The sequence below is a fragment of the Drosophila subpulchrella genome, unplaced genomic scaffold, assembly GCF_014743375.2.
Source record: "Drosophila subpulchrella strain 33 F10 #4 breed RU33 unplaced genomic scaffold, RU_Dsub_v1.1 Primary Assembly Seq354, whole genome shotgun sequence".
Classification (NCBI taxonomy): Eukaryota; Metazoa; Arthropoda; class Insecta; order Diptera; family Drosophilidae; genus Drosophila; species Drosophila subpulchrella.
Genome location: NW_023665577.1, coordinates 10,127,432 through 10,151,978, shown reverse-complemented (window position 1 = coordinate 10,151,978; position 24,547 = coordinate 10,127,432). Strand labels below are relative to the sequence as shown.

The window sequence follows — 24,547 nt, the reverse complement described above, 5'->3', positions numbered from 1 at the left end:
AATTGTATAATTTGAATTAAAATAGAGATGCCACCTAGAAGCAATCGCTAACCAGTGCTGCCAGACCCAGCCAAACAGAGCAGTACATAGCCAATTCCTACACCTATGCTTAGCGAATGCACCCTCCGTTATTAGCGAAGTCACCCACCAAATATCGATTACCTGAAATTTCTAGCCAACCGATAGCACACATCGATTTTTTGCACCTCTCGCTTGTTGGTCACACTGGGCTTATGATTAAAAAAACTGAGCTGACTCCAATAAAAACGTGAGGTAGAAAAAGCGAATTGGGTTGATAATTGATACACACAGCACCTGCACGGTAACCAGCAGCGAAACGCGATCAAAACGCGCGGCGGCAGCAGCAATTGCAAACGTGGCCGCCAAAAACCGAGACACCCGCACAGGCAGAGGGTTCGAAAATCCCGAAATGCGTCCACGTAGTGCAAATTCCGAGTTAAATCCGATCCGGAATCGGATGTCTTTCGGCGCTTTTCCAGGTCGAGGGCGCGGCTGAAAACGGGGTGAACTTGCGATCCAAAGTGTGATTACGAAATGTGCCTGTGCTCCAAAGGCGAAATGATATTATAAAGTATAATATGCGTGTTACCACGTAGTTCCACATAGACAGGCCAGAACACGCACACACTCTCGCCCGCACACACACACACTCACGCAGCAGACAGAGACACAGTGAGAGAGCGAGAGAGGGAGAGGTGAAGAGAAAGAAAAAGAAAGTGCTGCCCAGTTGACAAAGAACAGGTTTTAACCTAATTAACTGAATAAAAGGCCGAAAAATGTACCGCTAAAAGGAAGCTATATTCGCAAGGTCCACGGCGGTCCAGTGTGCATGTGTATGTGTGTCAAGGTTCCGGAAGTTAAGCCGCCGTAGAATTGATTTCCTATAAGCTACACTAAGCTGTTGTTGTTTTTGTTGCTGTTGCTGCTGCTGCTGCAGTTGTTGTTGTGGTTGCAGCTGGACATTGAACTTGAGTCTAATTGCGCACTAATCCCCATTATCTATATATCTCTTCGATCTCGTATATATGTAGCCGTCTAGCCCAGCAGCTCTCTTCCCCCCACAAAACACACACACGCTGCTTTTGGAGCCACTTACCCGCAACCGATAGCCACAAAAAACATCAGGATGTTCATCTGGGACTGGTTCACCGGAGTGCTAGGATACCTGGGTAAGAGTCGCCTGCGAGGTCCCCGAATCTCTGACATTGCGCCTTGGGGCAGCGTTTCTTGAGCAAGTGCCAACAAAGCAAGCAGACAAAAGAAACCAAAATTCGACTGATGTACAGCGGAGGTCACAGTGATAGCTCTAAAATAGGCGATTATCTCGAAATCATCATGTAAGATTGTTATTATCAGGAAAGGGTTGGGAGAGGGTTTTTGCGAGCTATTATACGACTAAGTATCACTTTTTATTAGGCTTCTTTGTGACTAGAAATTAGCATATGATGTATGGAGAATAAAGGGAATTTACTGATTAATCAACATATCTATCTGGTTTTATAGACACTTAGTCTATGATATATAGACATAGTATTGTATCTATGGTTTTAATCAGTAATATTCGCTTTTATTTCGAATATTTTTCATCGATTAATATTTGAAACTTAATGTTGTTTAGACCAAATTATAGTCTCCAATGCAAATAGAAGTAATTATAATCCTTAAATATTAATACTTTAGTTAAGTACATTTGGTAATTTGGCGGCAAAACCTAATTATTGGTTCTCGCTTTCTAAGAGTTATTATTTCGACCTCAAATGTGTGTTTGCATGTGGCTACGCAAACACAAGTGATCCGTCACTGTTGTTGGTATAGCTGCGTATATTACTCGGTGACGATTAAATAAAATAAGTACTTAACAATTTCATCGTTCCAGGTCTGTGGAAAAAGTCTGGCAAATTATTGTTCCTGGGTCTGGATAATGCTGGCAAAACCACACTATTGCATATGCTCAAAGATGATAAGCTGGCGCAGCATGTGCCCACACTGCATCCAAGTGAGTTCTCTTCAAGAGAATATTTCGAACTGCATTTTTAATAATTAATTTTAATTATCCCCTGCAGCATCCGAGGAGCTCTCCATCGGCAACATGCGCTTCACTACATTCGACTTGGGTGGCCACACTCAGGGTAAGAGCCTAATCTTCACCGGAGCCACGGGGAATGAGCATCCAAATATTAGCTATTTTCCGAACGTGACCACGACTAAATATAGATCAGCATGCGAATATCGCAGGGCGACACATGCATAAAGACCCCGATCCACGACAATCAGCATGAAATATAGCACAGCGGGTCACCCATACAACCAGTGGGTCTACTCTCTATGCATTTGTTGCGTTCAATCGGCGTCACACACTCAAACGCCTATCCAAGCAATGCCGCTACAGTGGTCATAGAACTAGATTTTAGATTAAAGTGGGAAATATTCAGATTGATAGACATATAGACATATTTCAGGAAGTCTTTCCTATGATCTTATTGACAAGTATAGTTATGTTTGGTTAGAATCTTCTCCATATAAAGGGTTCAAAAACAGTATCTCTATACCCACTGTTCATCTATAGGCGAAATATTTATGAATTAAATAAGTATGAAGGCAAACATTTTATATAGATAACAAACACAAACAAAAACGAAACGCAAGCTGAGCGAGAACAAAAACATGTTTGTAGACGGAGAACTCATGATTTCTCACAGACGAGAACTTAGTATATGTGTATAAATAGGCATGTTATTTAATTTGGTGAAATATTATGAAATGGCTTTTAAGGGGGCAATTATTATTGATAAAGAAGCTTTATTATAAGTGCAACTTGTCATCGTGACGATCGCTTTCAGTTCGGAACTGGGTAACCGTGATCAGACTAACGTAGAGAAAGGTTCGAGAAACGCTGTCTCAACAGCGAAAGATATCACAACGTAGTTCCTGATAACAATGATATGCGTTTTGTGTGTACCAGTTATATTATATAAATTATAGATTGTGGGTTGAGAGGCATCGACTAGTAAAGTACGCTCATGAATCTGAATTATATTTTTTGTTACCCTTTATTAATTCGAAAAAAATGTAACTAGGCTCTAACAATAGTCTTTAAATAATTTCCAATTGTCTTAATTCTGTTTATTGCAAAATTTTAAATATATGTTCTTTCATTTTCAGCGCGACGCGTCTGGAAAGACTATTTCCCAGCTGTGGATGCCATCGTTTTCTTAATAGACGCCTGGGATCGCGGTCGCTTCCAGGAGAGCAAAAACGAGCTGGATTCGCTGCTCACGGATGAGGCGCTGTCCAACTGCCCCGTGCTCATATTGGGCAACAAAATCGATAAGCCCGGCGCGGCCAGCGAGGATGAGCTGAGAAACGTGTTTGGACTGTATCAGCTAACAACCGGCAAGGTAAACAACGCCCTCTTCCGTTTTATTAGCCATTTTTCCAATAATACATAATTCATCTTCGTTTTCGTTTGATTTGCAGGGCAAAGTTGCACGCGCCGAGTTGCCTGGCCGCCCGTTGGAATTGTTCATGTGTTCCGTGCTGAAGCGACAGGGCTACGGCGAGGGTTTCCGTTGGTTAGCGCAGTATATCGATTAAGTCAGCATTAACAACCACCACAACACCATATATTTCAACAACACTCAAACCGAAAACTTGGCTACAAAATTTAAACAATTTCGACTACAGAAAGAGAACCGAGAGGAAATGAACCCAGCCCAACCCAAACCGTCAGACCTTAAGCAAAACGAAGCTGCGTGCGCAATTTCTAATTTATACAAAACAATTACAACTATTTCATAATAATAAAAACCACAAAACAAATCAATGTACAAGATAAAACACAACACAACATCAAAGTGCAAACAACTTTTCTATCTAGACCATCGGGATACAATAACAAGGAGCTGAAGAATGAAAAGAGTGCGCAAGGGAAACTTTTAATAATAATTATGAATAACAAATTATAGCAAATTGAAGGTGATTTATTTAAGAGCATGTGCTTGCAACGACGCTGTTCCATAAATAAAATTGAGCTATCTACCTTTTATTTAAAAATATGAATTGTAAATGTCACCACTGATTTCCTTTATAGTTTAGTTTGGCTGAAAAATATTATATACACCCCAAGACCTTCCATCGCCCGTTTACCCATCTTATAATGGTATATTATATTTTAGCTAAAATTTTTAAGTTGCATGTCATCGATGTACTTTGTTTCTTTTTATACAATACGAAAGGGAAAACAATTATAAAAATCGCATTTTGTTTGCAAAAATAATTCTAAATAAAACGGAGAAAAGAAATTTTGTAAAATAATATTGTAGATTGCGTTTTGGATTGGGCTATAATTTTTGAGGAACATGTTATTTTTTAACTCCAAGGATATCCTTAAAAAGTTGAGATGGCTTTAGCTTGATTGAAACACATTGGCGATATACAAATATATTGAATTTATTTATTTTTGCAGTTAAGGTTTATGCTAATGAGTCACGTTGGAGCATCTATTGAAATCAGGGAGCAGGCTTTCGATGGGGGCGAGCACGGAATCAAAGAGCCGCAACATGCTTGTCTTGGTAGAAAAATATTACAAAACTCTGGAACGGCCAGACTGCGGATGATGATGGTGACCTTAATGCTAGCTACGATGGCAGCGGGGCAGCCGTCGCAGCAGCATCAGCTGCCGTTGAAAGAGGCGCATGAGCAAGCCTTTGCGCTTGGCCCGCTCCCTGCATCAGGAACGCGAGGATCCGCCCATGGAACCGGATCCGGATCCTCCGCCCGCCATGCGTCGCTTCTTCTTCTTTTTGGCCGTGAGACTTTCCTGGCCACTGTCAGTGTTGGAGTCGCCGCCATCCTCGCTCTCCGACGACGAAGAGGAACTGCTCGAGGAGGAGGAGCTCGAGTTGCTAGAGCTGTCCGAGGCGAAGCCGGTGCTCTCGTTCAGGTTAATACTATCGGCGATCTGGGCCAGCTCCGGCCGCTGCTCTCGCAGCACGCGCAGCCACTTTCGGGACAACTTGGGGCGTCCGCGAACAGTCTTGTGCCAGACGCAGGGGAAGTTCGTCTGCGAACTGAAGTTCTGGGTAATGGCAATGGTGTCGTCCAGGTTGAGCACCACGTGCCACCAACCGCCGGGCACGAATACAGTCTCGCCCTCTCCCTGGAGCACCTCGATGGGGCGATACTGCTCCGGCCAACTGGGTAGCTGGGTGCGCGGATATATAGTACTGAACCAAGTGATGGCCTCGTCGCGCTGCTTGCCGCCCATGGCGCTGGTAACCTTCAGCAGCTCCTTGGGCGTTTGGGTGGGGAACAGGCACCAGCGCTTGTGGCCGCGGATGAGCGTGTTCCAGGCACTGGTGCCCAGCGGATCGATGTGGATGCCGGTGCCGGAGCGAGCCGGTCCCATGACAAACCAGCGGTACGGCGGTCGGCGATTCTCGCCGCAGTATTGGAAGAGGTCGTCGCGGAAGTACCGGGGCACCACATAGTCATCCAGCAGTTTGCGCCGCCGGTGATGTTCGCCGAAGCTGCTGTCGAAGATGTACAGCGGGCTGTCGTCGCGCGTGCCCTGCATGTACTCCACATAGTACTTCATCTTCATCTTGACGCTGTAGCCCTCGTTGTCCTCGCCGCACTTGAACTTCTGGTTGCGGTACTTCTTGGACAGGCGTGCCAGTGTCCACTTCTCCAGCGCCAGCCAGCCCTCGGTGCATCCCCGGATGACCACCGGCTTGTAGGGCCGTTCGAAGCGCTCGATGAACTCCGCCTCCGGCACCTCCGACTCCACAATCCGCTCTAGGTTATCCGTGAAGTCCCAGAAGGGCTCGAACTTCTCGCAGTACCGCATGGCCGACCAGGCGTTCTCCCCGTCCAGCTCTGGACGAGCCTTGCGCTTCACCTCGCGGGTGCGCTTGCGGGAACGCTTAGGCAGCTTGAATTCCTCGCTCATCTTGGTAAAATTGGCCAATTTTCAACGGCTCCTGGAAATGAAATTACAACGTGAGGGCAGTGTGACCAGGCGACGCAAGCCCGAATACGCTGCTACCGCGAGTTGGGGCCACACCTGGTCACTCAGCTGGTCGTCGAAGTAGGGCTTCTGCATTGCTTTTTCCATGCCTTTCCGGTAACGGGACATTTGGGGATAGAAGTGGGCATGGGTTATTACAGTATCACACATTTCGTGATCAATTTGTTTTGAAAACTCGTGATGGAACATATATTATCATTTAGTGCCAGGGCTGCCAATCTTCAGCGTGACCAGAGTAATACTTTTGGTTTTTTTAAATATTAATGTTAAAGTTAAAGATAATATTCGCTATACGATCAATTTACCTATCATTTTTTGATTTTTTAAAGTGCACCACATTTTAATACAATTAGGATAATTTGTACATCTTTTGTGGACAAGAATAATGAGCCTTACTTTTTGTATTACAAATTAAATATAACAAAAGATTTAAAAAAAATAAAAATTACAAATAATTATTATTTTTGGACCCTACCCAACAGTGATATTATCTAGTTAAGTAAGTTAAAAGCTTATACAAAGTAAGAAAACAAAAATCCACAGATTCCCGTTAAAAATTCGGGTGTCAGTGCAGCCCTGGTTTTGATGGGATTTCTCATGTGACAGCTGGTGGGCAGAGAAAAATAATGATAAGCCAAGTCGGACAAGGTGTAGTTTTTCAAGAAAATAAGAAGGAAAATCATTGATAACCGGCATTTTTCCATTTTTCCCAGAGCTCTCCAAGGTGCCGCATCGCATTTTAGACCACCGCGTATTTGTAAACGGCGAAATCGAAACCTTTCTGGAGAATTTCGAGGTGCGCCGCAACGACAGCGAAGTGGAGAAACTTTTCCAGGTCACCGAGACTGTGGGATCTCTAAAGTACGATCTCTCCGACCGGTGCATTGCATCCGGAACGCAGAATCTCACCCAACTGGACACGCAGGTCAACCAACTGCTGGACGGGGTCAACGCACTGCTAGCGAAGGCGAAAGTGGAGCGAACTGTTAGTGGGCCACCGCCGTAATCTCAGCCCTTTATCATTGATTAATTGCCCTTCTTCCCGGTTTCCAGGCCAGCACCCAATTGCAAGAGGCGCGACAGGCACGTGAGCAACGCCGGGCGGAGTTCCTGACCAATTTGGAGCACGGTTATCGCCGCATCGAGAACTCGTTCGAGGAGAAGGAGGAGGAAATCGCCGAGCTCTACTCGGATCTGCAACTGAAACTGAACATTGCCAAGTAGACATCATGCTGAAGTCGACGATCGTGGACGCTCGGGTGCGCCTGGTGCCATCGAAAAAGCTGCTGGACTTCCTGGACGCCCAGAAGGAGCACTTCCAGCAGGTGACCGAAAATGTGGCCAAGGTTATGAAGCAAATGGGCCTCATACTGCCCCTCAGTACGAAGATTATCAAGGACAACGAGGTGGTCACCAAACGTCCAAAGATCGACCAGGCTCTGCTGAAGAAAATTACTGAAAATATAGACAACACACCTAAAAAGCCCGTCAATGATAAGCGGGATTCCTCAGAGGAGAAGGATGATAAAGCAAGTGAAGAAACAACAGAGCAGGCAAAGAATGTTCTGTATTTGAGTGACCTGCATTGGCTCTCTTCGACGCTGGTTGAGCTGCGCAGTCGGGACCATTGCCAGGTCTTTCTCCATCAGCTGATCGAGTCCTGCGAACTCATTCTGCCCGAAAACGAAATGAAGCCGCGCAATCCCGAGTTGGAAGCCCGCTGTCAGCGTCTTCGCGCGGAACAGCACAATCGGGATTACCTGAAGATGACCAAGAACGTGGACGCCGGCCTTAAGCATTACCCAGAGGATACAATTTCCTATCAGAGTAAGTGCTGTCTTGCTTTAACCAGTTAATAACTTACTAAAGGGTTTTTCTATCTTCTAGTCAAGAGCCTCAACAAGCAGATCATTGCCGTGGTGCAGTTCATCTTTTCCGTGGCCGCTGGCTTTACTTTCGGTTTCTTTGGAGTCAACTTAATGGTTGGCCCGCTGCCCTTCGGCTTTCGCATTCTGCTCGGCGTGATTGTGGCGCTCATCATTGCTCTGGCCGAGATGTACTTCCTGGCCAAGAAGCTGCACGAATACGATGAGGTTCTGGATGCACCGAAACGCAAACCGCAGCCATCGACGCCGGTGAAGCGCAAGGTGGTCGCCCAACCGCCCGCCGAGGGAAGCCAGGTCCAGACACTGAAACCCCATGCTGACTAGATAATTAAGGACTTCAAATCGTTCTTTTAGTACACACATACACACATCCTTGTATTATTTCGCGTTGCAATGTTAGGTTATATAAATAGCTGTAAAAGTTTTATTCTTTCGGGATCAGGGATTTGGATATCGATTATATGCTACGTATGCTTGTTTCGATTATGAGCCCCAGCAAAGCCTATTCGTAGTGGTTCGGCTGTGGATTGGGGTTGTTCCAGCCCTCGTCCTCGACGTCGGATCGACCACGTCCCAGCCAGGCCATCAGGTAGACGAACAAGACAAAGGCAAAGATGCCGGCGGTCACCAGGAACCAGGTGCGACGCCACGGCGGCCGGGAGGAGGGCGCATAGAAACGGCGTGTCCAGCGAGAGAAAAGTTCCGCAGGAGTGCGGCGCTGGTACTTGTTGTCGTCGCGATCCGTTCCTCCAATGGGCGACTGACGTGGCAGCAACGGTCTTCGGCTGCTTGCTGTTGGGGGATCAGGAGTTATAAAAAATGAAAGGAAGGTACTCTAATAAAAGAGCACTTAAAGGTACCGCACCATAGTCGCCCGTGCTGGGAGGATTAAATGCATCCATAAGGAGCACGGAATGTGGACTGACGGCGTCGTGGCCATTGGGCTTCGTTCGCTCCCGCTCGCCCCCGGAATGGATGTGGTGCACTTTGGTCATGTTGCTGACGGCCGCTTGGCTGGACACCTTGGCTGGCTTGATGACCTTGAGGCTGCTGCTCTGATCCTCGGAAAGCTGTAAGAGATTTCGCGATGAAGTCAAAAGAAAAAAGAGTGAAATCCTTGTAAGCCTACCAGGGCCAGACCCAGGCCATTTCGGCCCCAGTTGACCTGCGCCAGGAAATTCTTCAGGGCATCAGCCACCGGGGAGACCAAGTTGGAGTTGGGGAAGATCTCCACGTTGCAGGCAGGGCACTGGTGACCCCGCGGCGCTGTGTTGGCAGGCAAGGCGGCTTGGCGGGCGTTCAGGCAATCCCAGTGAAAAACATCTGGAATTGGGCTAGTGTTTAGTGTCTGGATTAGCTGGAGGTGGGTGGGAGATCCTTACGGTAGCAGACGAGGCGCACACAATCGCCCTGCTCCAGTGTGGTGCCGCACAGGGTGCAGTTGGAGATGTAGTCGCTGTCCCGCAGCCACTGCAAATACGACTGCACAATGCACTGAAAGGGTGTACAAAGCAATGTAGTCTAGAGATATAGTTAAGCTAGGATTAGAGATTTCTACCTTCGGGTGTGACTGCACCATGCAATGTTCACACACATTAACACGATGCTCAAAACAAAATTGGTTGGTCACCAGTCGCTTGGGACACTTGCACAGACCCATATTTACAGAGTTGATTCGGAAAGCTATCGCATAGTAATTCCCAATTTAATTAAGTTTTGCTTCTTTTCGCTGCTTTTGGTAGGATTTTTCGAGTTGGCATTCACAGATCCGACAGCCACGTATATGTTCCTGTGTTTCGGGCGAATGGCAACCAGCTGACGAATGCGGCAGTGAATATCGTACAGGTGAATGAAAACTTACGATAATTGGGTGTTTGTGGATTTGAAAAGACCGTTTCGGTTTAAATTTTCTAAATATTGACGAAAAAAGTCCAGAATATATGTTAAACTTCAAAGAAATCAGAAACAACTTTTCAGATAACTACTCAGTCCAACCAATCTCGCATATATTCACAGGTTATAGCTGTTACATCGCCACAGTTGGAGCAGTTTTTGATGACGGGACAAATGCCGCAGGGCATTTGCACCAATCCCGTGGGTGGCAGTGGGGAGTTGACCGCCCGGTACACGTGGGATCCATCCTGTTGACGCACACGTTCCGCATTGCCGTCGTACACCACAGTTTTGAGGATGGTCTCCAGATCGGCCTCCGCCAGTTTGACCTTGCTGATGCCCAGGTCCGAGATGAACTTCTGGACCTCGTTGACCGTGCAGCAGGACATTTGCTTGAAGGCCAGAGGACCCTCGCGCTTCTTCTCCGCATTGTCGCGTTTCATTTGCAGGAAGCGCAGACACTGCTGGTTCAGCACATCCACGAATTCCACCTCAAAGTCCTGATCCTGGTACCAAGCGCCTCCCGTGATGGAAAGATCCGGCTCCAGGTTGTAAAGCATGTAAACCTTCTTCTTGCTGGCCTGTAAGTGAATTATTTGGTATTAGATATTGGGTATAGCGGATGTCACATCGCATAACCTACATTCACCGACTTCACCGCCTTGATGAGCTTCTTAGTCTCCAGATTCTTGAGGATCTTGTTGAGCTGTATCATGTTCAGGTTGGACTTCATGCGTATGTCCCTTATCCAGATGCCCTTGTTGCCGCCCTCCTCCACGATGCCGTAGACCACCTTCTCCTCGTTGTCCGCGTCCTTGGGCAGGGCGCTCTTCTTCTCTGGGTCCTTGGCGCGGTACACCAGCTTCTCGCCCTTCTTCAGGATCTCGATCCCGCCCTGCTGGAGCAGTATATTCAGGGCCTCCACCCGCGTGGCCGCTGGGACATCGGGCAGCGCCTTGGTCAGGTCATCGTTGGTGGCGCCGGCCGGAATGCCCTGAACCACAGCCAGCAAAAGTTGGGAAACCTCCGCAGCCATGCTCCCGATTTCTGGTGTAGTTTTTTATTTAAAACTAAAAATTTTTAAAGAGAGCAACACGCTTACCGTAAATAACAGAATCAAAACAAACGGTTCCGGGAGAATGGCAAGCAGTGCAGTGTGACCGCGCCGATTAAAAATATCAATCAAAAATAAAAACTATTTAAACTTCAAGAAATCAAATTCATATATTAACTCGAAAGAGCCTAGAACTCACATCGAAGTAACAACTAAAACTTCTACAAATAACATTTATTATTTAATTTTTATTCAAAGATGTAGCATAAATCGTTGGCTTATATCGTTTAAGGAAATATTAATAATATTTAATATGAATTCTGCGACAATATTTGATTGTAAGCCGGTCTTAATTAAACAATATGTAAGCATTTTTTGACTAGTTTACAGTTGACTAGTAAGACCGTCTCTCTGATAAGAATATAAAGGTATACCCCTGATATTTCCTGCTCATGATTGAAAATATACCGAAAAGTATTTAAAATACCACAAACGGAAATTTGAAAGTGCTCACGCGCTCATCAGCGAAAGCCGAGTCGACTGTTTTCAATCGCCGAACAGATCGCTTGCCGGACGCACTGTTTCTGATTGGAGTGTTCGCTGCCTGTGCATTTAAATTGAATTAACTAATTCCAAAACAGGAAGAGCAAATACATCTCTCCGCGAGTTCACCTTTATTCTTCAAAAACCAGGTAATTATCAGATCATCTTGGGGTGACCTCAATCGAACCATCATCCCATTTAAGCGCTGTGAAATCAGCGGTGAAGACTTTTGTTGTTGTTGATGATGCAAGCAATTTCTCCACATTATGTAGAATTGAGTTTGCCGCCTCAGAAACCCACTCATACAACCACCGGCGAATTGAATTCGCACACCCATACAATCTCAACAGTGTCTCGTTAGCGGAATGTGTAAAGGTGAAATAGAAGTCATTCCATACGGAGCGCGCTCCAAGTTGAAAAACCCATACCATCGCAATCACACCCTATAAAACACGCCATCGGGAACAATGCAGCAATAATAATCTCGAACTGCTGTAAACTTCCACTATCGCAATTGTTTAATTGCGCTGTGACGACGGCATTTGATGAGTAATTTCGCATAAATTTCGTCTGTGCCGGGTTGTCTAAATTTTTGTTGTTGCTTTTTCGGTGTCTCGGTGATAAGCATTTGTTGTTGTAGGGCCGAGCTTAAAAAAAGTAACGATGCTAACGTCCTTTCCAGTACAAGTTCAAGGTTAAATTCCCTACATACATAATACATATTACATATTCACTTAACGGTGAGCTCTGGAAAAGCACTTTCACTTTCAGAACTTTTCTCTCGTGCGTTTTCCCGGCGATGAAAGCTGCGTAAGCTTTTGCGGCACGCTTTTTGCGCATGTTACTTACGAGAGGCGAAAAAGAGAGACAGATAAAAGAAAAGCTATTGAAATGCTCACGCACTTGCATAATGGCAGTGCGAGCGAGATGGAGCTGTTGTTCGTGGAGGAGATTTACTTGTCAAGGTCAGCGCACAGTGGAAATGGAGGTGGAAATGGGACAGTGGGCTCTGTCACGTTTTTCGTTTTTTGACAGCTGATAAGAGACGTCTCACAGCTGATGATCGGTTTTTTGTTTACCCTCGCACACACATGTCGACATCACGTGGTCACACGGCTGCACATATGTATGTACATATATTAAAAATTAATAAATACTTCACGATTCGTTGAACCCTCTTTTGCGATTGCCGGCTGGCCTAGCAACGGAGCTTTGCGCCAGTTAACTCCGAAGCTTCGCGCTCTTTGGATAAACTTTTGCATCCCCTTTTCAAAAGGAGTTAGGGTATGTTGGGATTATGGGGTATCCTGATTTTATCGAAATGTTTCACCAACATTTTTCTCTGTTTTATGAGCAATATTATAATTTCTCGGATTATTAAAAATGTTAGAAAGGAATGTACTAAAGGAGTTAGGGTATGTTGGGATTATGGGGTATCCTGATTTTATCGAAATGTTTCACCAAATTTGTTATCTCTATTTTTTGAGCAATATTATAATTTCTCGGATGATTAAAAATGTTAGAATTCCTTAGTTTTTTTTAATTGTTGATTTTTTTTTTACCATTTACATATGTTTTCCTTTCCCAGATACAATTTTAGCAAATTTGGCAAACAAAATTTTAAAAATAAATTTTAACAAAGAAACCATTGACCTAATACTCAGAATTCACTTAGATTGGAATTTGCTTTTTAAAGCTATTGCCAAAGTAGGCTTAAATCAACTGAGTACCTAGGATTCCTTGGTCGCTTATACCCTTGGACATACCCTTCCTGTTCGCATTATAACGCTTCTCGCGAAAGTTGGCTCTTTAGGGGTGGCCTGTTGCGTCCGTCTCCCGCCTCTTTGGGCCCCAAACTCTCTCGTGGCTCTCGGGGTTTCTGCCTTTCTGCTCTCTTCTTTTCGGGCTACCGACATTCTGAGCGCTTTTGCTGCGGCTCGGGAAATTTTCCGCTTGCCAAAAAAATCTTTGCGGCAGTCGAACTTTTTGCCTCGTCCTCGCCGCGTCCGATTTCTGATATATCCGGATTTTCGGCTTAAACTTGGAAGACAAATTGTCAAAATATTTAACTCGGCTAGCCGCGGCTTTGTGAGTGTTGTGCGTGGTGTTGCGAGTGCAGCTGGAAGGTATAGGCGTCTATATCCCAAGACCGATCTCGATTACAAGAGCGATTCCCGTTGGTTCGGTACTGCCCGCTTGGTAGGCAACAAAATGGTGAACGTAACCATCTACGATGAGGCCCCGCAGCTGAAGGTACGCCAATGTCACGGGTCTGTAACTTACCTGATCTGGTCCATAAAGATATACATAATCAGTTGGCAGGCGGGTTTGCCCGATATCAGAGTCATTGGGGGAAAATAAGAAATTATGCAACTGCAACAGCGAAAATTCTGTCGGTCGCGGTCGGCAGAACTGACCTTCGGCGGCGCAGCGATGCCGACGACGACGTCGCTGCACACTTTTCTTCCGCATGCTGCTTTCTCTCTGTCACTCTCTCTCTCCTGCTCTGCCTTTCTCCGGCCCTCTCTTGTGGTCCACCCACATCCACCCACTCAAGCACTTCAAGTACCCACACTTTGTTTACATCAGTAAATTCTGCAACGACAGATTCCGGTTATAGGAAAAATATACCATAGACAGTGAAAGAATATCATATCATATCATATCAGTCTGCTTAAAAATTACCTATTGTTATATTGATACAGTCGAACTTCCATATCTAAATGATCGACTTATTAGACTTCGACTAAGGGATTTCGAGTTGCGATAGTTAAACTGTAATGTGTAATAAGTTAAATTTACATAAATAAAATTTTGTTGTATCTATGATTTTATCAGGGGCTTATTTACACGCAATCTAACAAAATCATTATGAAATATCAAGGCCAAGCGTTATCATATTATTTCGAATTTATATTAATTTATATGACATTGATTATATTGTTTGTCAAATACGAACTATTTTAGGTAGCGTTTAGAAAAAATCGATTGATAGGGCCAGCATTTGGGAAAGTCTTTTGTAGCTGTGAGGCTTAGTCGCTTCTATTTATAAGCTGGTAGTAAAACTAAATTTGGTCGATAAAAACGGTATCGACGTCTGTTCGTAAAAATAACTAAGGGTAATCACGAGCCTTCCATGTTTTCGGTTCGTTTATGCAGGGGTTCCAGTTGTGCTTCAGAATTTCGGTTTAATATTCCTCATGGGGGTTGATTTCGATTTCATAGAACTCGTTAATTTGGCAGAACCTAAATTGTGAAATAGAAAAGTTTTAGTTGCTATGAAAGGACTGTTGATAACTTGTGTAAATAGTCACTTAGTCACTTGTGCCGATATCTAAAGACAAAGGCAGACGACATTGTCTTAATTAAATAAACTTTCAAAAGTTTTTACCAATTGAAATCGGATCAGTAAGAAATGCTTAAGTGCCAATTTGTAACCGGTTCATCAAACTATAAATAGTAAATAAACAATTGTATAAGGTATTTAGGTTAAAATTGACTAAGTCTGGACAATTTCCACATTAAATTTCCAAAAATGTGTAAACCATTTGCTCTATAACACGATCTTGAAGCAAACATATAAGGTGTCCAGTTCGCGTATAAATATGGTATCCCTTTTCCATTCTTCCAGCCCAACGAAGTACCGCAAAACATGGCCGCAGGAGCTGATACCCAACTAGAGCACATGTGCCGTCTGCAGTTTGACTCGCCAGTGCCCCATGTCCGTCTGTCTGGAATCGTGTGCACCATCGGTCCGGCCTCCAGCAGCGTGGAGATGCTGGAGAAGATGATGGCCACCGGCATGAACATCGCTCGCATGAACTTCTCTCATGGATCGCACGAGTACCACGCCGCCACCGTGGCCAATGTGCGTCAGGCCGTGAAGAACTACTCGGCGAAGCTGGGCTACGAGCACCCCGTGGCCATTGCCCTGGACACCAAGGGACCCGAGATCCGTACTGGTCTGATCGGAGGCAGCGGCACCGCCGAAATCGAGCTGAAGAAGGGCGAGAAAATCAAGCTGTCCACCAACAAGGAGTTCCTGGAGAAGGGCTCCCTGGAGGTGGTGTACGTGGACTACGAGAACATTGTCAACGTGGTGAAGCCCGGCAACCGAGTGTTCGTCGATGACGGTCTGATCTCCCTGATTGTGCGTGAGGTGTCCAAGGACACCATCACCTGCGAGGTGGAGAACGGTGGCTCCCTGGGATCCCGCAAGGGTGTGAACCTGCCCGGCGTACCCGTCGATCTGCCCGCCGTCTCTGAGAAGGATAAGAGCGATCTGCTGTTCGGCGTGGAGCAGGAGGTGGACATGATCTTTGCTTCGTTCATCCGTAACGCCGCTGCTCTGACCGAAATCCGCAAGGTTCTTGGCGAGAAGGGCAAGAACATCAAGATCATTTCCAAGATCGAGAACCAGCAGGGTATGCACAACCTGGACGAGATTATCGAGGCCGGTGACGGTATCATGGTGGCTCGTGGAGATTTGGGTATTGAGATCCCCGCCGAGAAGGTGTTCCTTGCCCAGAAGGCCATGATCGCCCGTTGCAACAAGGCCGGCAAGCCAGTGATCTGCGCCACCCAAATGTTGGAGTCCATGGTGAAGAAGCCACGTCCCACTCGCGCTGAGATCTCCGATGTGGCCAACGCCGTGCTCGATGGCGCCGATTGCGTCATGTTGTCGGGTGAGACCGCCAAGGGCGAGTACCCGCTGGAGTGCGTCCTGACCATGGCCAAGACCTGCAAGGAGGCTGAGGCCGCCCTCTGGCACCAGAACCTCTTCAACGACCTGGTTCGTGGCACCGCCACCATCGATGCTGCCCACGCAACTGCCATCGCTGCCGTTGAGGCCGCCACCAAGGCCAAGGCCGCCGCCATCGTGGTGATCACCACCAGCGGCAAGTCGGCCTTCCAGGTGAGCAAGTACCGCCCACGCTGCCCCATCATCGCGGTCACCCGTTTCCCCCAGACCGCCCGTCAGGCCCATCTCTACCGTGGCCTGGTGCCACTGATCTACAAGGGTGAGTTTCCCATCATTCATTCAGATGCAAACATTCTATTCCAACCATCTTGTGCTCACAGAACCCGCTCTTAATGACTGGCTGAAGGATGTCGATGTGCGCGTCCAGTTCGGCCTGCAGGTGGGCAAGAAGAACGGCTTCATCAAGACCGGCGATTCCGTCGTTGTGGTTACCGGCTGGAAGCAGGGCTCCGGCTTCACCAACACCATCCGCATTGTGTAAGTTTCTATTTTACTATGAACCTAAGAAGGTGGTCTTGGGATTATGGCTTATAAATTTTGAGGGGCTAAGGATCAAAGAATTATTGACATTATTATACAGCTTAATGGTTTTACTTTTGTGTAAGATTTGTAAGAAACCTCATACTAATCCAGTATATTGTTTTTTTCTACCCAGCACCGTCGAATAAATTGTATCGCTCAGGAAGTACCTGGATGCGTCGCAGCTGCCGCGGGCGTCGCGTTGATTACTGTTAATAACCAAGTTAATTTATTAATTACACAATATTCGGAATATTGGAAACTGCAGGAGGCTGCTAGACCCGCTGTCAAAAGCGCCGAAGGCCTGCCCGGGCCTCAAACAGACACACAAATATAATATACCATTGTTGAATAATACAGATTTCTTCGAAAAGTATAATAAAGTCATCACTGTATTTATGTATGTATGGAAACTTAAGTGGAATTTTATTTACAAGGATATTCAGATAATCTTATATACATATTATTTAAAGAACTGTGTTGGAAGTTAAGAACTTACTCATCTTGAGTCATAAGTTTGAAGTTTAATCGTTCAGTTATTAGAAATGTATGACTTTTTACGCTTTGACAGAACATTTTAGATTCTTTTGGTTTCGGTTTCTCAAAAATTTTTCAAAATTCATCCGTACGCAGGAATTGCTTGCCTGAGGGCAAGACCGCCTGTATGTTCCCTATCGAGCCTAAGATATCGCTGCTATGCGAGCAATTGCAAAAAGAAGAAGGTAAGTGGGTGGCGGCTGGGTCTTAGGGCATCTACTAACCAATCCCCGCTAGGAACCGCTGAAGTTCCGGCTAGACCGCGGACCCTTTGCCTCCCAGTTGGATTACCAGTCGCGGCTGCAGTACCAGGCACCTGCACTGAGTGTTCCCCTCAGCGGCATCATATGCACCATTGGGCCCTCATCCAACTGTCCGGAAGTGCTCCTGGAGCTCATCCGGGCGGGGATGCGGGTGGTGCGTATGAACTTCTCTCACGGCACCCATGAGTACCACTGCCAGACGATTCAGGCGGCTCGAAAGGCCATTGCCATGTACGTGGAGCAAACGGGTCTGCCCAGGACGGTGGCCATTGCTCTGGATACCAAGGGTCCAGAGATTCGGACGGGCAAGCTGGCCGGTGGCAGTGACACCGCCGAGGTCGAGCTGAAGCCCGGGGACAAGGTCACTTTAAGCACCAAGAAGGAACTGGCAGATAAGTCCACCAAGGAGACCATCTACGTGGACTATCAGCGATTACCAGAGCTTGTGAAACCCGGAAACCGGATCTTTGTGGACGACGGACTGATCGCCCTTTTGGTTAAGGAATCCAAAGGGGATGAGGTTGTCTGCCAAGTGGAGAACGGTGGTAAGCTGGGCTCTCACAAGGGAATCAATTTGCCAGGCATTGCGGTGGATCTGCCCGGAGTAACCGAGAAGGATAAGCAGGATCTCAAGTTCGGGGCGGAGCAGAAGGTGGACATGATCTTCGCGTCATTCATTCGCGACGGAAAGGCCCTGAAAGAAATTCGTCAGGCCCTTGGACCGGCGGGTGATAACATTAAGGTCATCTCCAAGATCGAAAACCATCAAGGCCTTATTAACATAGATGAAATTATCCGAGAATCCGATGGCATAATGGTGGCCCGAGGTGATATGGGCATTGAAATTCCCACAGAGGATGTTCCGCTGGCCCAGAAATGCATCGTGGCCAAGTGCAACAAGGTCGGCAAGCCCGTGATCTGCGCCACCCAGATGATGGAGTCGATGACGGCGAAGCCACGACCCACACGTGCCGAAGCCTCGGATGTGGCCAATGCGATCTTCGATGGATGTGATGCTGTTATGTTATCGGGTGAGACCGCCAAGGGCAAGTATCCGGTGGAGTGCGTCCTGACCATGGCCAGGATCTGTGCCAAGGTCGAGGCGGTCTTATGGTACGAGAACCTGCAAAACAGCCTTAAGAGGGAAATTCGGACGAGTGCCGCCGACCACATTTCGGCGGTGACCACAGCCATCGCGGAGGCGGCCACGGTGGGTCAGGCCAGGGCAATCGTGGTGGCCAGTCCGTGCGCCATGGTGGCCCAGATGGTCAGTCACATGAGGCCGCCGTGTCCCATAGTTATGCTCACAGGATGCCAGTCCGAGGCGGCCCAATCCCTGCTCTTTCGGGGCATTTACCCACTGCTTGTCGAGGAGATGGTCATTGGGAGCCTGAACTTTCGACGCATCATGCAGTCGGGCCTAAAGCTGATGGGCAAGATGGACATTCTTGAGCCGGGCCAAAAGGGATCGGTAGTGTTGGTTAATGCCATGTCTGCGGAGAAGATCACTTTCCGTCTCTTCACCATCCGTCAGCAGACCAAAGAGGAGCGGGATCAGGAGGAGCGATGCCGAAAATTGGCCTTGGAACAGCGCTGCAATGAGAGGGCTGAAAAGGAGGCCTGTAAAAAGCAGAAGCTGGCGGAAGAATGCCGGAAAATGCGCGAGGCGGAGGAGTGCAAGAAGAAGCAACTGGCCGAAAAATGTAAGAAATCCGAAGAAAAGCCATCCGTGTGCCCGAAAAAAGAATGTCCCAAGAAAGACGATGAGATTGCGAAATGCATTCAGATGGAGATAGAGCGAAAACGAAAAGAAGAATCTGAAAAGTGTTGCAAATTAGCTCAAGAACAGAAAAGGAAACAGGAAGCTGAGAAATGCAAGCTAGCAGACGAGAAAAAAAGCGGGGAAGAATTTGACCAAATCTGCAAGAAAAACAAAGAGGAGGCTGAGAATTACAAGAAGAAAGAAGAGGAAAAGCGCAAGATGATTGAGGCGGAAATGGTCAAATTAGAAGCTGCTGAGAAGGCCAAGGACGAGAAAAGGGAAGCGGAACTTATAAACTGTAAGAAAATATGCGAGCAAAAAGAAAAGAAAAAACAGGCTGAAAAATGCAAAAAGCAGGAGCATGAAAAAAAATTGGCGGAAATGGAGAAGAAATGGAAACAGGTTGCGGCCAAGAGAAAGCAGAAAAGAGAGGCTGAGCTTTGCAAGAAAATGGCGGAGGAAAAGGTTTTGAAATCCGTGTGCAAAAAGCTGAAGGAATCTCTCACGGATCCTGACAAATCCAGCAAGGGCAAAAAATAGGTTCAAAATCTAATATTCTCATTAAAACTACACCGAGCAATAAAATTCTGTAAATATAATAAAACAAATAACAATTATTTAAAATATTTACTAGATTAAATAATGACTTAACCGAAAATTTCATATTTCCCTCGCCAAAACTCAATCGGAAATTTAACCGCCATATATTCAAAATGAGCTATCGATAGTTCTAGGGCGAACCGGGACTTGTCGTTGGCCTATCGACAGCCCGTCTATCGAATTGCACCACGTAAAACAATCACTTTGAATTTCCTCAAATTGTGAAACATTAATGCGAAATAAATTATAATTCAGTTTTCATCGGGAGGAGCTATTACCATGTCATTACCCACGACCAAAGCTACCACGGCGACGGCAACCCACGCGGTTGTCCAGGCCGTGGAAACCTACATTCAGAACCAAAATTTGCTGGGCGAGATCGCCGAACTGGACGACATGCTTTACGACCTGGTCGTCATGCACAAGGACAACGAGTTGGCCCTGAAGCGGGTGCTGCAGTGCATCCACAACCTGTTGCAGACGAACAGCAAGTGGAACGTGCGGTTCGGCCCGAAGGTGTTCCACAAACTGGTCTCCGTGGTGATCGCGGACAGCCGGGAGGATTCAGTGAGTCGGCGGCAACTTGTGGCCAATTTGCTGGTCTGCGTGCAGCTCCATGTGAGGAAATTCCCACGCATCGAAGCCAAGTTCGTACTGCAACAGCTCTGGTCGCTCAGCCAGAGCAATGAGCACCAGCCACATGCAGCCCAGATTTTAGTCCACCTTTTCGATGATTTTATCAACAACCTGGGAAAGGATTGCGCCCAGGAGCTGCTGGGAGTGACCCAGAATCTTCTGCAGTCAGAGGTGCGTGAGGATCGCCGTTCGGCCTATTTCCTCATGCATAAGTTGCAGGAGATCAAGGAAGTGTTGGCCGCCCTTCAGTGTAGCGAACTTCAGTGGAGCGCCTATGTGGGCATTATGGAGAACCTGGAGGAGCAGCAGTCGCACCTGGTGCTGCCCACTTTGAGCACGCTGCTGCCGCGCGTTGGATTGATGTCTAACGACTTGAGTGAGGATTGGCTGGGCTGGCTAAGGATTCTGTGCATACGCCTCTTGGGCGACAACAACATTCTTGTCCTGCGTTGGACACTCAAGTACTTCCTTTCGCATTTCAGCTTGGCTCAGCTATCCCGCTTTAGTCTGCTCACCGAATTCCTGGCCGCCACTAATCGAACGCAGCTTTACAATCCGGAGGTGGGCGATTGCCTCACAGAGCAACAAATAAGTGATTTCATGGCGGAATACCCGTCGGAACTTTTGCTGGAGGCCCTCGTTCGAGTTCCGTGGCATTGTGTACCCCTGCTCCATTGGCTGAAGGGCTGGGGACTAACGCAGTTGCCTGTGGTTTCCAAGGATCTGTTATTTCAGTTAGGCGCCCGTATTCGCGTTCTTCAAAATACTGTTCTGCGTGGTACTGCTATTAACTGTGTTGTCTCTTCGTTAGGTGTAAGTTAAGATGCAATATTATTTTAATCACTTAAAGATTTTTTGCTTTTCCCAGCCTACAATAGACAGTTTGTCCTTGAGCGACTACATGGTGTTCATCGAGGCTTTGTACAACACAATCGACCGATTTGAAGAGCATTATCGACTAATAGACAAAATAAAAAATTGCAGTGATTTTGAGGAACATATTGCTCATTTTAGCAGTCGTTGCTGCGAACTTGTCTCTCAAATGGACTATAAACACGATGTTTTTGTTGCGTTTTTGGAAAGATTACGGATAGTGCCAAAAGCCAAACATGGTTGGTGGCGTCTTTTACCCATATTTCTTCACCTGGACCTGGATAGGCCCGAAAAATATTTGGATTTCTACCGCTCTGTCTATTGCATAGATACATCTTTGCTTGAGAGAGGTGTAAGTCTGGAGCAGATGCAGCGGCATCTTCTAGATCGCTTGGATTGCAAGACCAGAGAGGAGAAGTCCTTTGTGCGCGAGCACTGCGTTGATCTCTTTGTTAAGATAAACCTTCCAACATGGAGCAAGTTGGAAGAGTTGAACCTTAAACCCTTGGAACTTTTGGATCAGGGCACTGAATCTACATTTTCCACCCTAACAAATATCTTGTCATCGCATAACCAGCCTTTAGAAGATAAGAACGTGTTACCCGCTTTGACTTCGCGGGTTGGGAAGCTTAAGTGTAGGGAAGCGTAAGTTTTAAGCAAGAACAAAGTTGTTACATTTCTTATATTTTATATATTTTGTAGGCAAGACATCCTGAAATATGCGGTAGACAATCTTACTGCAGCAGAGTATGAGGAATGCGTAGTAGATATTTTGCAAAAAACTACATTCTTTTTGGCTACCATGGACTGCGAAGAATATATAAAAGCACCGGCATCGTTTGTTCTAAAAAGATTGCTGGAAGGGGAAACCACTACTGGCGATGCTCGGTAAAGGAATTAATATTAATTTTACTTGTTAAGCAAACCACTCTATACAACGTTAATAATAATTCCACAGCATAGAACGCGCTTTTGAGCTTACGTTTGGCCAACGTCCGGATCCAGAAGCCATGTCTCGAGGGCAATTTATTCATTATGTAAAAAACAGTAATGGCTTGGATGTTAACTGTATCTGTGACGATTTGCTGAGAATGAACAACGAATTGTCCAGAAAGAAACCTCGCTACTTTGCCAACTGCAAGGAGCACAGAACGAAAATGAGAATTGCAACAGCTCTGCTTGACCTAAGCAACAGATGGAAGTGGTCGGAAGCTTTGTGGGAGGCCGTCTTGTGCCCCAGCGATCAGCCTAACATAAGTTTTATGTACGAGTACCTTGTCTCCAAAATGTTGCCTAGCATCGAGCCTTTGTTGGAACAACTGAAGCTGCTGGCAACTCTTAAGCCCAGTCAACAAATGTCGCTTGTCTCTGTAGTACACATATACTTCTTGTCGCGCTGGGAAACTCTAAAACTAGAGCAACTATCCGAAATCTTTGACGTCCTCTTGCCTCTAACAATGGGAGCAAATTTTCAGACACGTCTGCTGGCCCAGTTGGTTTTGCATCGTATTTGTAGTCAGTGTGAAGTAAGCAGGTATGTCCTGTTTATACATGATATACATGTTTATATATGAAAAGTTTCTAATGATATGAATTTATTTTCAGCATTCTAATTCCATTCGCTGGTGCATTAAAGAAGTCCATCGAGGCCACTTTGGGCGACAAATTGAATGAGTTTCAAGGCGAAGCTAGACTTTTGTTACCGGAGTTATGCTTACAGTGTCCGACATCCGAGTCTGGTGCGATTCTCAGGATGACAAATGCACCCTTTGATGAAAACATTAATTTTGTTCCCTGTCGATATGCCTTTCGAGAAAAACTTGATCGCGCTCGCGAGGCATTTAAAGCGAAAAAGACAGGACTAACACCGGAGCTGTCGTCGCCTTTGGGGGCATCTAACGGAAATGTGCAGAGAAAAATGAATCCGGTTGGAGATATATATCCGGAGAGTGACTTTGTCGATACGGGCAAAGCTCCCAATAACCACGAGCTCATTGTGGTGGCTTCTCTTATAGACAAATTGCCAAATTTGGGTGGACTGGCGCGCACTTGTGAAGTGCTGGGGGTTAAGACCCTGATATTGGGTCTGAAATCACAGGCAGAGAAAAGCGATTTTACGAACTTGAGGTATGTATACATGTCAATCGAATTATATAACCTTTCGCATTAAAACTAAATCATTTAGCATGACTGCGGAGAAAACTCTAAACATAATAGAGGTTAAACCGGAAACTCTAGCTGAATATCTGCTAGATAGACAAATGGAGGGCTACAAAATCGTTGGAGCCGAGCAAACTGCACACAGCACAAACTTTTCCGACTTTAAATTTCCCAAGAAGAGCATTCTATTGTTGGGGTAACTAGTTCACTTGGCTTACTATTTCGAAATTCATAATTTTCTATCTCCCAGGCACGAAAAGCACGGAATACCAGCGGACCTGATTGGATTCTTGGACTATGCCGTTGAAATCCCCCAGTTTGGTTTAGTGCGCTCCTTAAATGTACATGTGACTGGATCACTTTTTATTTGGGAGTATTGCAAGCAGCATTTAACGAATGAGTAGTCCCATTTTTTGGACCCCGATTGCTCACAATTGCCTTAGGAAACTAAAGATTGTACATATGTTCTTTACTGTATAAATAAGACAGTATAAAATAACAAATGCCTAACACATTTTAATAAAATAAACTAAAGCATAACGACCTATGTGTATTTGCGTACTATCATCTAGAGTATCCAACAAGTACATTGATAAAAAACAAAATACATTTTTTAAACTTGAAAATAAGCGGCTTGTTATCGATAAATTAATCAAGTGACACGATTACTTTTCGATACTTGAACAGCTGATCTGAATTAGAGCAAGAGAGAACGCTATGGTCGATAGCCTCGACTATTAGATACCCCTTACTCAGCTAAGGGGATTGCGAGAAAGATATACAGGCAGCAAGTATATATATGGGCATTTCCAGGGATCGCGAACGTACGTTATTAGCTCTTTGCTTGGTAAACGATGGGGTTTAATGAGCTATCATTTTCATAATATTGGCAAAAAACATGCGGTTTGGCTTAATCTAGTAAAATGCTAAAATCTGCGAAATGGGACGGAATATTCTAAAGCAATAACTTTTCTTTTAAAATGGATTCATGTAGCTTTCATTCGAGTCTG

The 24,547-nt window shown here is 45.9% G+C and overlaps 9 protein-coding genes across 13 annotated transcripts; 6 read left to right on the top strand and 3 right to left on the bottom strand.

The window, feature by feature from the left end:
- Positions 1-184: 184 nt before the first annotated feature.
- On the top strand, positions 185-4,074 carry LOC119560187 (GTP-binding protein SAR1b). 2 transcript variants are annotated; one of them, XM_037873549.1, is made up of 6 exons: positions 185-273; positions 1,053-1,190; positions 1,898-2,017; positions 2,085-2,150; positions 3,184-3,419; positions 3,499-4,074. In XM_037873549.1, the coding sequence occupies exons 2-6, from the start codon at positions 1,148-1,150 to the stop codon at positions 3,613-3,615; spliced, it is 582 nt and encodes a 193-aa protein (XP_037729477.1). In that variant the 5' UTR covers positions 185-273; positions 1,053-1,147; the 3' UTR covers positions 3,616-4,074. The 2 variants fall into 2 exon arrangements, with proteins under 2 accessions (XP_037729477.1, XP_037729478.1); XM_037873550.1 differs by having other exon boundaries at positions 247-322.
- A 357-nt stretch (positions 4,075-4,431) lies between these two features.
- Positions 4,432-6,056, bottom strand: LOC119560186 (bifunctional arginine demethylase and lysyl-hydroxylase PSR). The gene has a single exon (XM_037873548.1). It carries the CDS (start codon positions 5,969-5,971, stop codon positions 4,751-4,753), a length of 1,221 nt encoding a protein of 406 aa, XP_037729476.1. The 5' UTR covers positions 5,972-6,056; the 3' UTR covers positions 4,432-4,750.
- Positions 6,057-6,641: 585 nt separating this feature from the next.
- LOC119559755 (biogenesis of lysosome-related organelles complex 1 subunit 5) lies at positions 6,642-7,308 on the top strand. The gene is made up of 3 exons (XM_037872825.1): positions 6,642-6,697; positions 6,763-7,034; positions 7,103-7,308. Exons 1-3 carry the CDS (start codon positions 6,676-6,678, stop codon positions 7,271-7,273), a joined length of 465 nt encoding a protein of 154 aa, XP_037728753.1. The 5' UTR covers positions 6,642-6,675; the 3' UTR covers positions 7,274-7,308.
- On the top strand, positions 7,242-8,347 carry LOC119559751. The gene is made up of 2 exons (XM_037872821.1): positions 7,242-7,876; positions 7,937-8,347. The coding sequence occupies exons 1-2, from the start codon at positions 7,279-7,281 to the stop codon at positions 8,257-8,259; spliced, it is 921 nt and encodes a 306-aa protein (XP_037728749.1). The 5' UTR covers positions 7,242-7,278; the 3' UTR covers positions 8,260-8,347.
- LOC119559752 (zinc finger protein-like 1 homolog) lies at positions 8,332-9,783 on the bottom strand. Its single transcript, XM_037872822.1, has 5 exons — positions 9,494-9,783; positions 9,318-9,429; positions 9,065-9,258; positions 8,801-9,005; positions 8,332-8,727 (listed from the first exon to the last, which is right to left on the bottom strand). The coding sequence occupies exons 1-5, from the start codon at positions 9,593-9,595 to the stop codon at positions 8,438-8,440; spliced, it is 903 nt and encodes a 300-aa protein (XP_037728750.1). The 5' UTR covers positions 9,596-9,783; the 3' UTR covers positions 8,332-8,437.
- A 128-nt stretch (positions 9,784-9,911) lies between these two features.
- LOC119559753 (probable DNA-directed RNA polymerase III subunit RPC6) lies at positions 9,912-11,112 on the bottom strand. 2 transcript variants are annotated; one of them, XM_037872823.1, is made up of 3 exons: positions 10,931-11,112; positions 10,472-10,875; positions 9,912-10,409 (listed from the first exon to the last, which is right to left on the bottom strand). In XM_037872823.1, exons 2-3 carry the CDS (start codon positions 10,862-10,864, stop codon positions 9,921-9,923), a joined length of 882 nt encoding a protein of 293 aa, XP_037728751.1. In that variant the 5' UTR covers positions 10,865-10,875; positions 10,931-11,112; the 3' UTR covers positions 9,912-9,920. The 2 variants fall into 2 exon arrangements, with proteins under 2 accessions (XP_037728751.1, XP_037728752.1); XM_037872824.1 differs by lacking the exon at positions 10,931-11,112 and having other exon boundaries at positions 10,472-10,892.
- A 307-nt stretch (positions 11,113-11,419) lies between these two features.
- On the top strand, positions 11,420-17,101 carry LOC119559750 (pyruvate kinase). 3 transcript variants are annotated; one of them, XM_037872820.1, is made up of 4 exons: positions 11,420-11,574; positions 15,057-16,446; positions 16,508-16,664; positions 16,843-17,101. In XM_037872820.1, exons 2-4 carry the CDS (start codon positions 15,078-15,080, stop codon positions 16,853-16,855), a joined length of 1,539 nt encoding a protein of 512 aa, XP_037728748.1. In that variant the 5' UTR covers positions 11,420-11,574; positions 15,057-15,077; the 3' UTR covers positions 16,856-17,101. The 3 variants fall into 3 exon arrangements, with proteins under 3 accessions (XP_037728748.1, XP_037728746.1, XP_037728747.1); XM_037872818.1 differs by lacking the exon at positions 11,420-11,574 and adding an exon at positions 13,408-13,678; XM_037872819.1 differs by lacking the exons at positions 11,420-11,574; positions 16,843-17,101 and adding an exon at positions 13,408-13,678 and having other exon boundaries at positions 16,508-16,668.
- A 191-nt stretch (positions 17,102-17,292) lies between these two features.
- On the top strand, positions 17,293-19,892 carry LOC119560370 (pyruvate kinase). Its single transcript, XM_037873776.1, has 2 exons — positions 17,293-17,428; positions 17,481-19,892. Exon 2 carries the CDS (start codon positions 17,652-17,654, stop codon positions 19,806-19,808), a length of 2,157 nt encoding a protein of 718 aa, XP_037729704.1. The 5' UTR covers positions 17,293-17,428; positions 17,481-17,651; the 3' UTR covers positions 19,809-19,892.
- A 138-nt stretch (positions 19,893-20,030) lies between these two features.
- LOC119560369 lies at positions 20,031-24,077 on the top strand. The gene is made up of 7 exons (XM_037873775.1): positions 20,031-21,317; positions 21,373-22,022; positions 22,080-22,265; positions 22,336-22,911; positions 22,983-23,504; positions 23,563-23,733; positions 23,788-24,077. Exons 1-7 carry the CDS (start codon positions 20,148-20,150, stop codon positions 23,939-23,941), a joined length of 3,429 nt encoding a protein of 1,142 aa, XP_037729703.1. The 5' UTR covers positions 20,031-20,147; the 3' UTR covers positions 23,942-24,077.
- The last annotated feature ends 470 nt before the right edge of the window (positions 24,078-24,547 follow it).

Coding starts and splice junctions, on each gene's coding strand:
- LOC119559750 (XM_037872818.1), top strand. CDS start 13,637: ATGGTGAACGTAACCATCTACGATGAGGCCCCGCAGCTGAAG. Junction 13,679..15,056: donor ATGAGGCCCCGCAGCTGAAG/GTACGCCAATGT, acceptor CCATTCTTCCAG/CCCAACGAAGTACCGCAAAA. Junction 16,447..16,507: donor GGTGCCACTGATCTACAAGG/GTGAGTTTCCCA, acceptor TTGTGCTCACAG/AACCCGCTCTTAATGACTGG.
- LOC119560370 (XM_037873776.1), top strand. CDS start 17,652: ATGCGGGTGGTGCGTATGAACTTCTCTCACGGCACCCATGAGTACCAC.
- LOC119560186 (XM_037873548.1), bottom strand. CDS start 5,971: ATGAGCGAGGAATTCAAGCTGCCTAAGCGTTCCCGCAAGCGCACCCGC.
- LOC119559752 (XM_037872822.1), bottom strand. CDS start 9,595: ATGGGTCTGTGCAAGTGTCCCAAGCGACTGGTGACCAACCAATTTTGT. Junction 9,259..9,317: donor TGTGCGCCTCGTCTGCTACC/GTAAGGATCTCC, acceptor GCCCAATTCCAG/ATGTTTTTCACTGGGATTGC. Junction 8,728..8,800: donor TCCCAGCACGGGCGACTATG/GTGCGGTACCTT, acceptor ATCCCCCAACAG/CAAGCAGCCGAAGACCGTTG.
- LOC119560187 (XM_037873549.1), top strand. CDS start 1,148: ATGTTCATCTGGGACTGGTTCACCGGAGTGCTAGGATACCTGG. Junction 2,151..3,183: donor CTTGGGTGGCCACACTCAGG/GTAAGAGCCTAA, acceptor TTTCATTTTCAG/CGCGACGCGTCTGGAAAGAC. Junction 3,420..3,498: donor ATCAGCTAACAACCGGCAAG/GTAAACAACGCC, acceptor TTTGATTTGCAG/GGCAAAGTTGCACGCGCCGA.
- LOC119559753 (XM_037872823.1), bottom strand. CDS start 10,864: ATGGCTGCGGAGGTTTCCCAACTTTTGCTGGCTGTGGTTCAGGGCATT. Junction 10,410..10,471: donor AGGCGGTGAAGTCGGTGAAT/GTAGGTTATGCG, acceptor ATTCACTTACAG/GCCAGCAAGAAGAAGGTTTA.
- LOC119559751 (XM_037872821.1), top strand. CDS start 7,279: ATGCTGAAGTCGACGATCGTGGACGCTCGGGTGCGCCTGGTGCCATCG. Junction 7,877..7,936: donor GGATACAATTTCCTATCAGA/GTAAGTGCTGTC, acceptor TCTATCTTCTAG/TCAAGAGCCTCAACAAGCAG.
- LOC119559755 (XM_037872825.1), top strand. CDS start 6,676: ATGATAAGCCAAGTCGGACAAG. Junction 6,698..6,762: donor GATAAGCCAAGTCGGACAAG/GTGTAGTTTTTC, acceptor CATTTTTCCCAG/AGCTCTCCAAGGTGCCGCAT. Junction 7,035..7,102: donor AGGCGAAAGTGGAGCGAACT/GTTAGTGGGCCA, acceptor CCCGGTTTCCAG/GCCAGCACCCAATTGCAAGA.
- LOC119560369 (XM_037873775.1), top strand. CDS start 20,148: ATGTCATTACCCACGACCAAAGCTACCACGGCGACGGCAACCCACGCG. Junction 22,266..22,335: donor ACCACTACTGGCGATGCTCG/GTAAAGGAATTA, acceptor ATAATTCCACAG/CATAGAACGCGCTTTTGAGC. Junction 22,912..22,982: donor AGTCAGTGTGAAGTAAGCAG/GTATGTCCTGTT, acceptor ATTTATTTTCAG/CATTCTAATTCCATTCGCTG.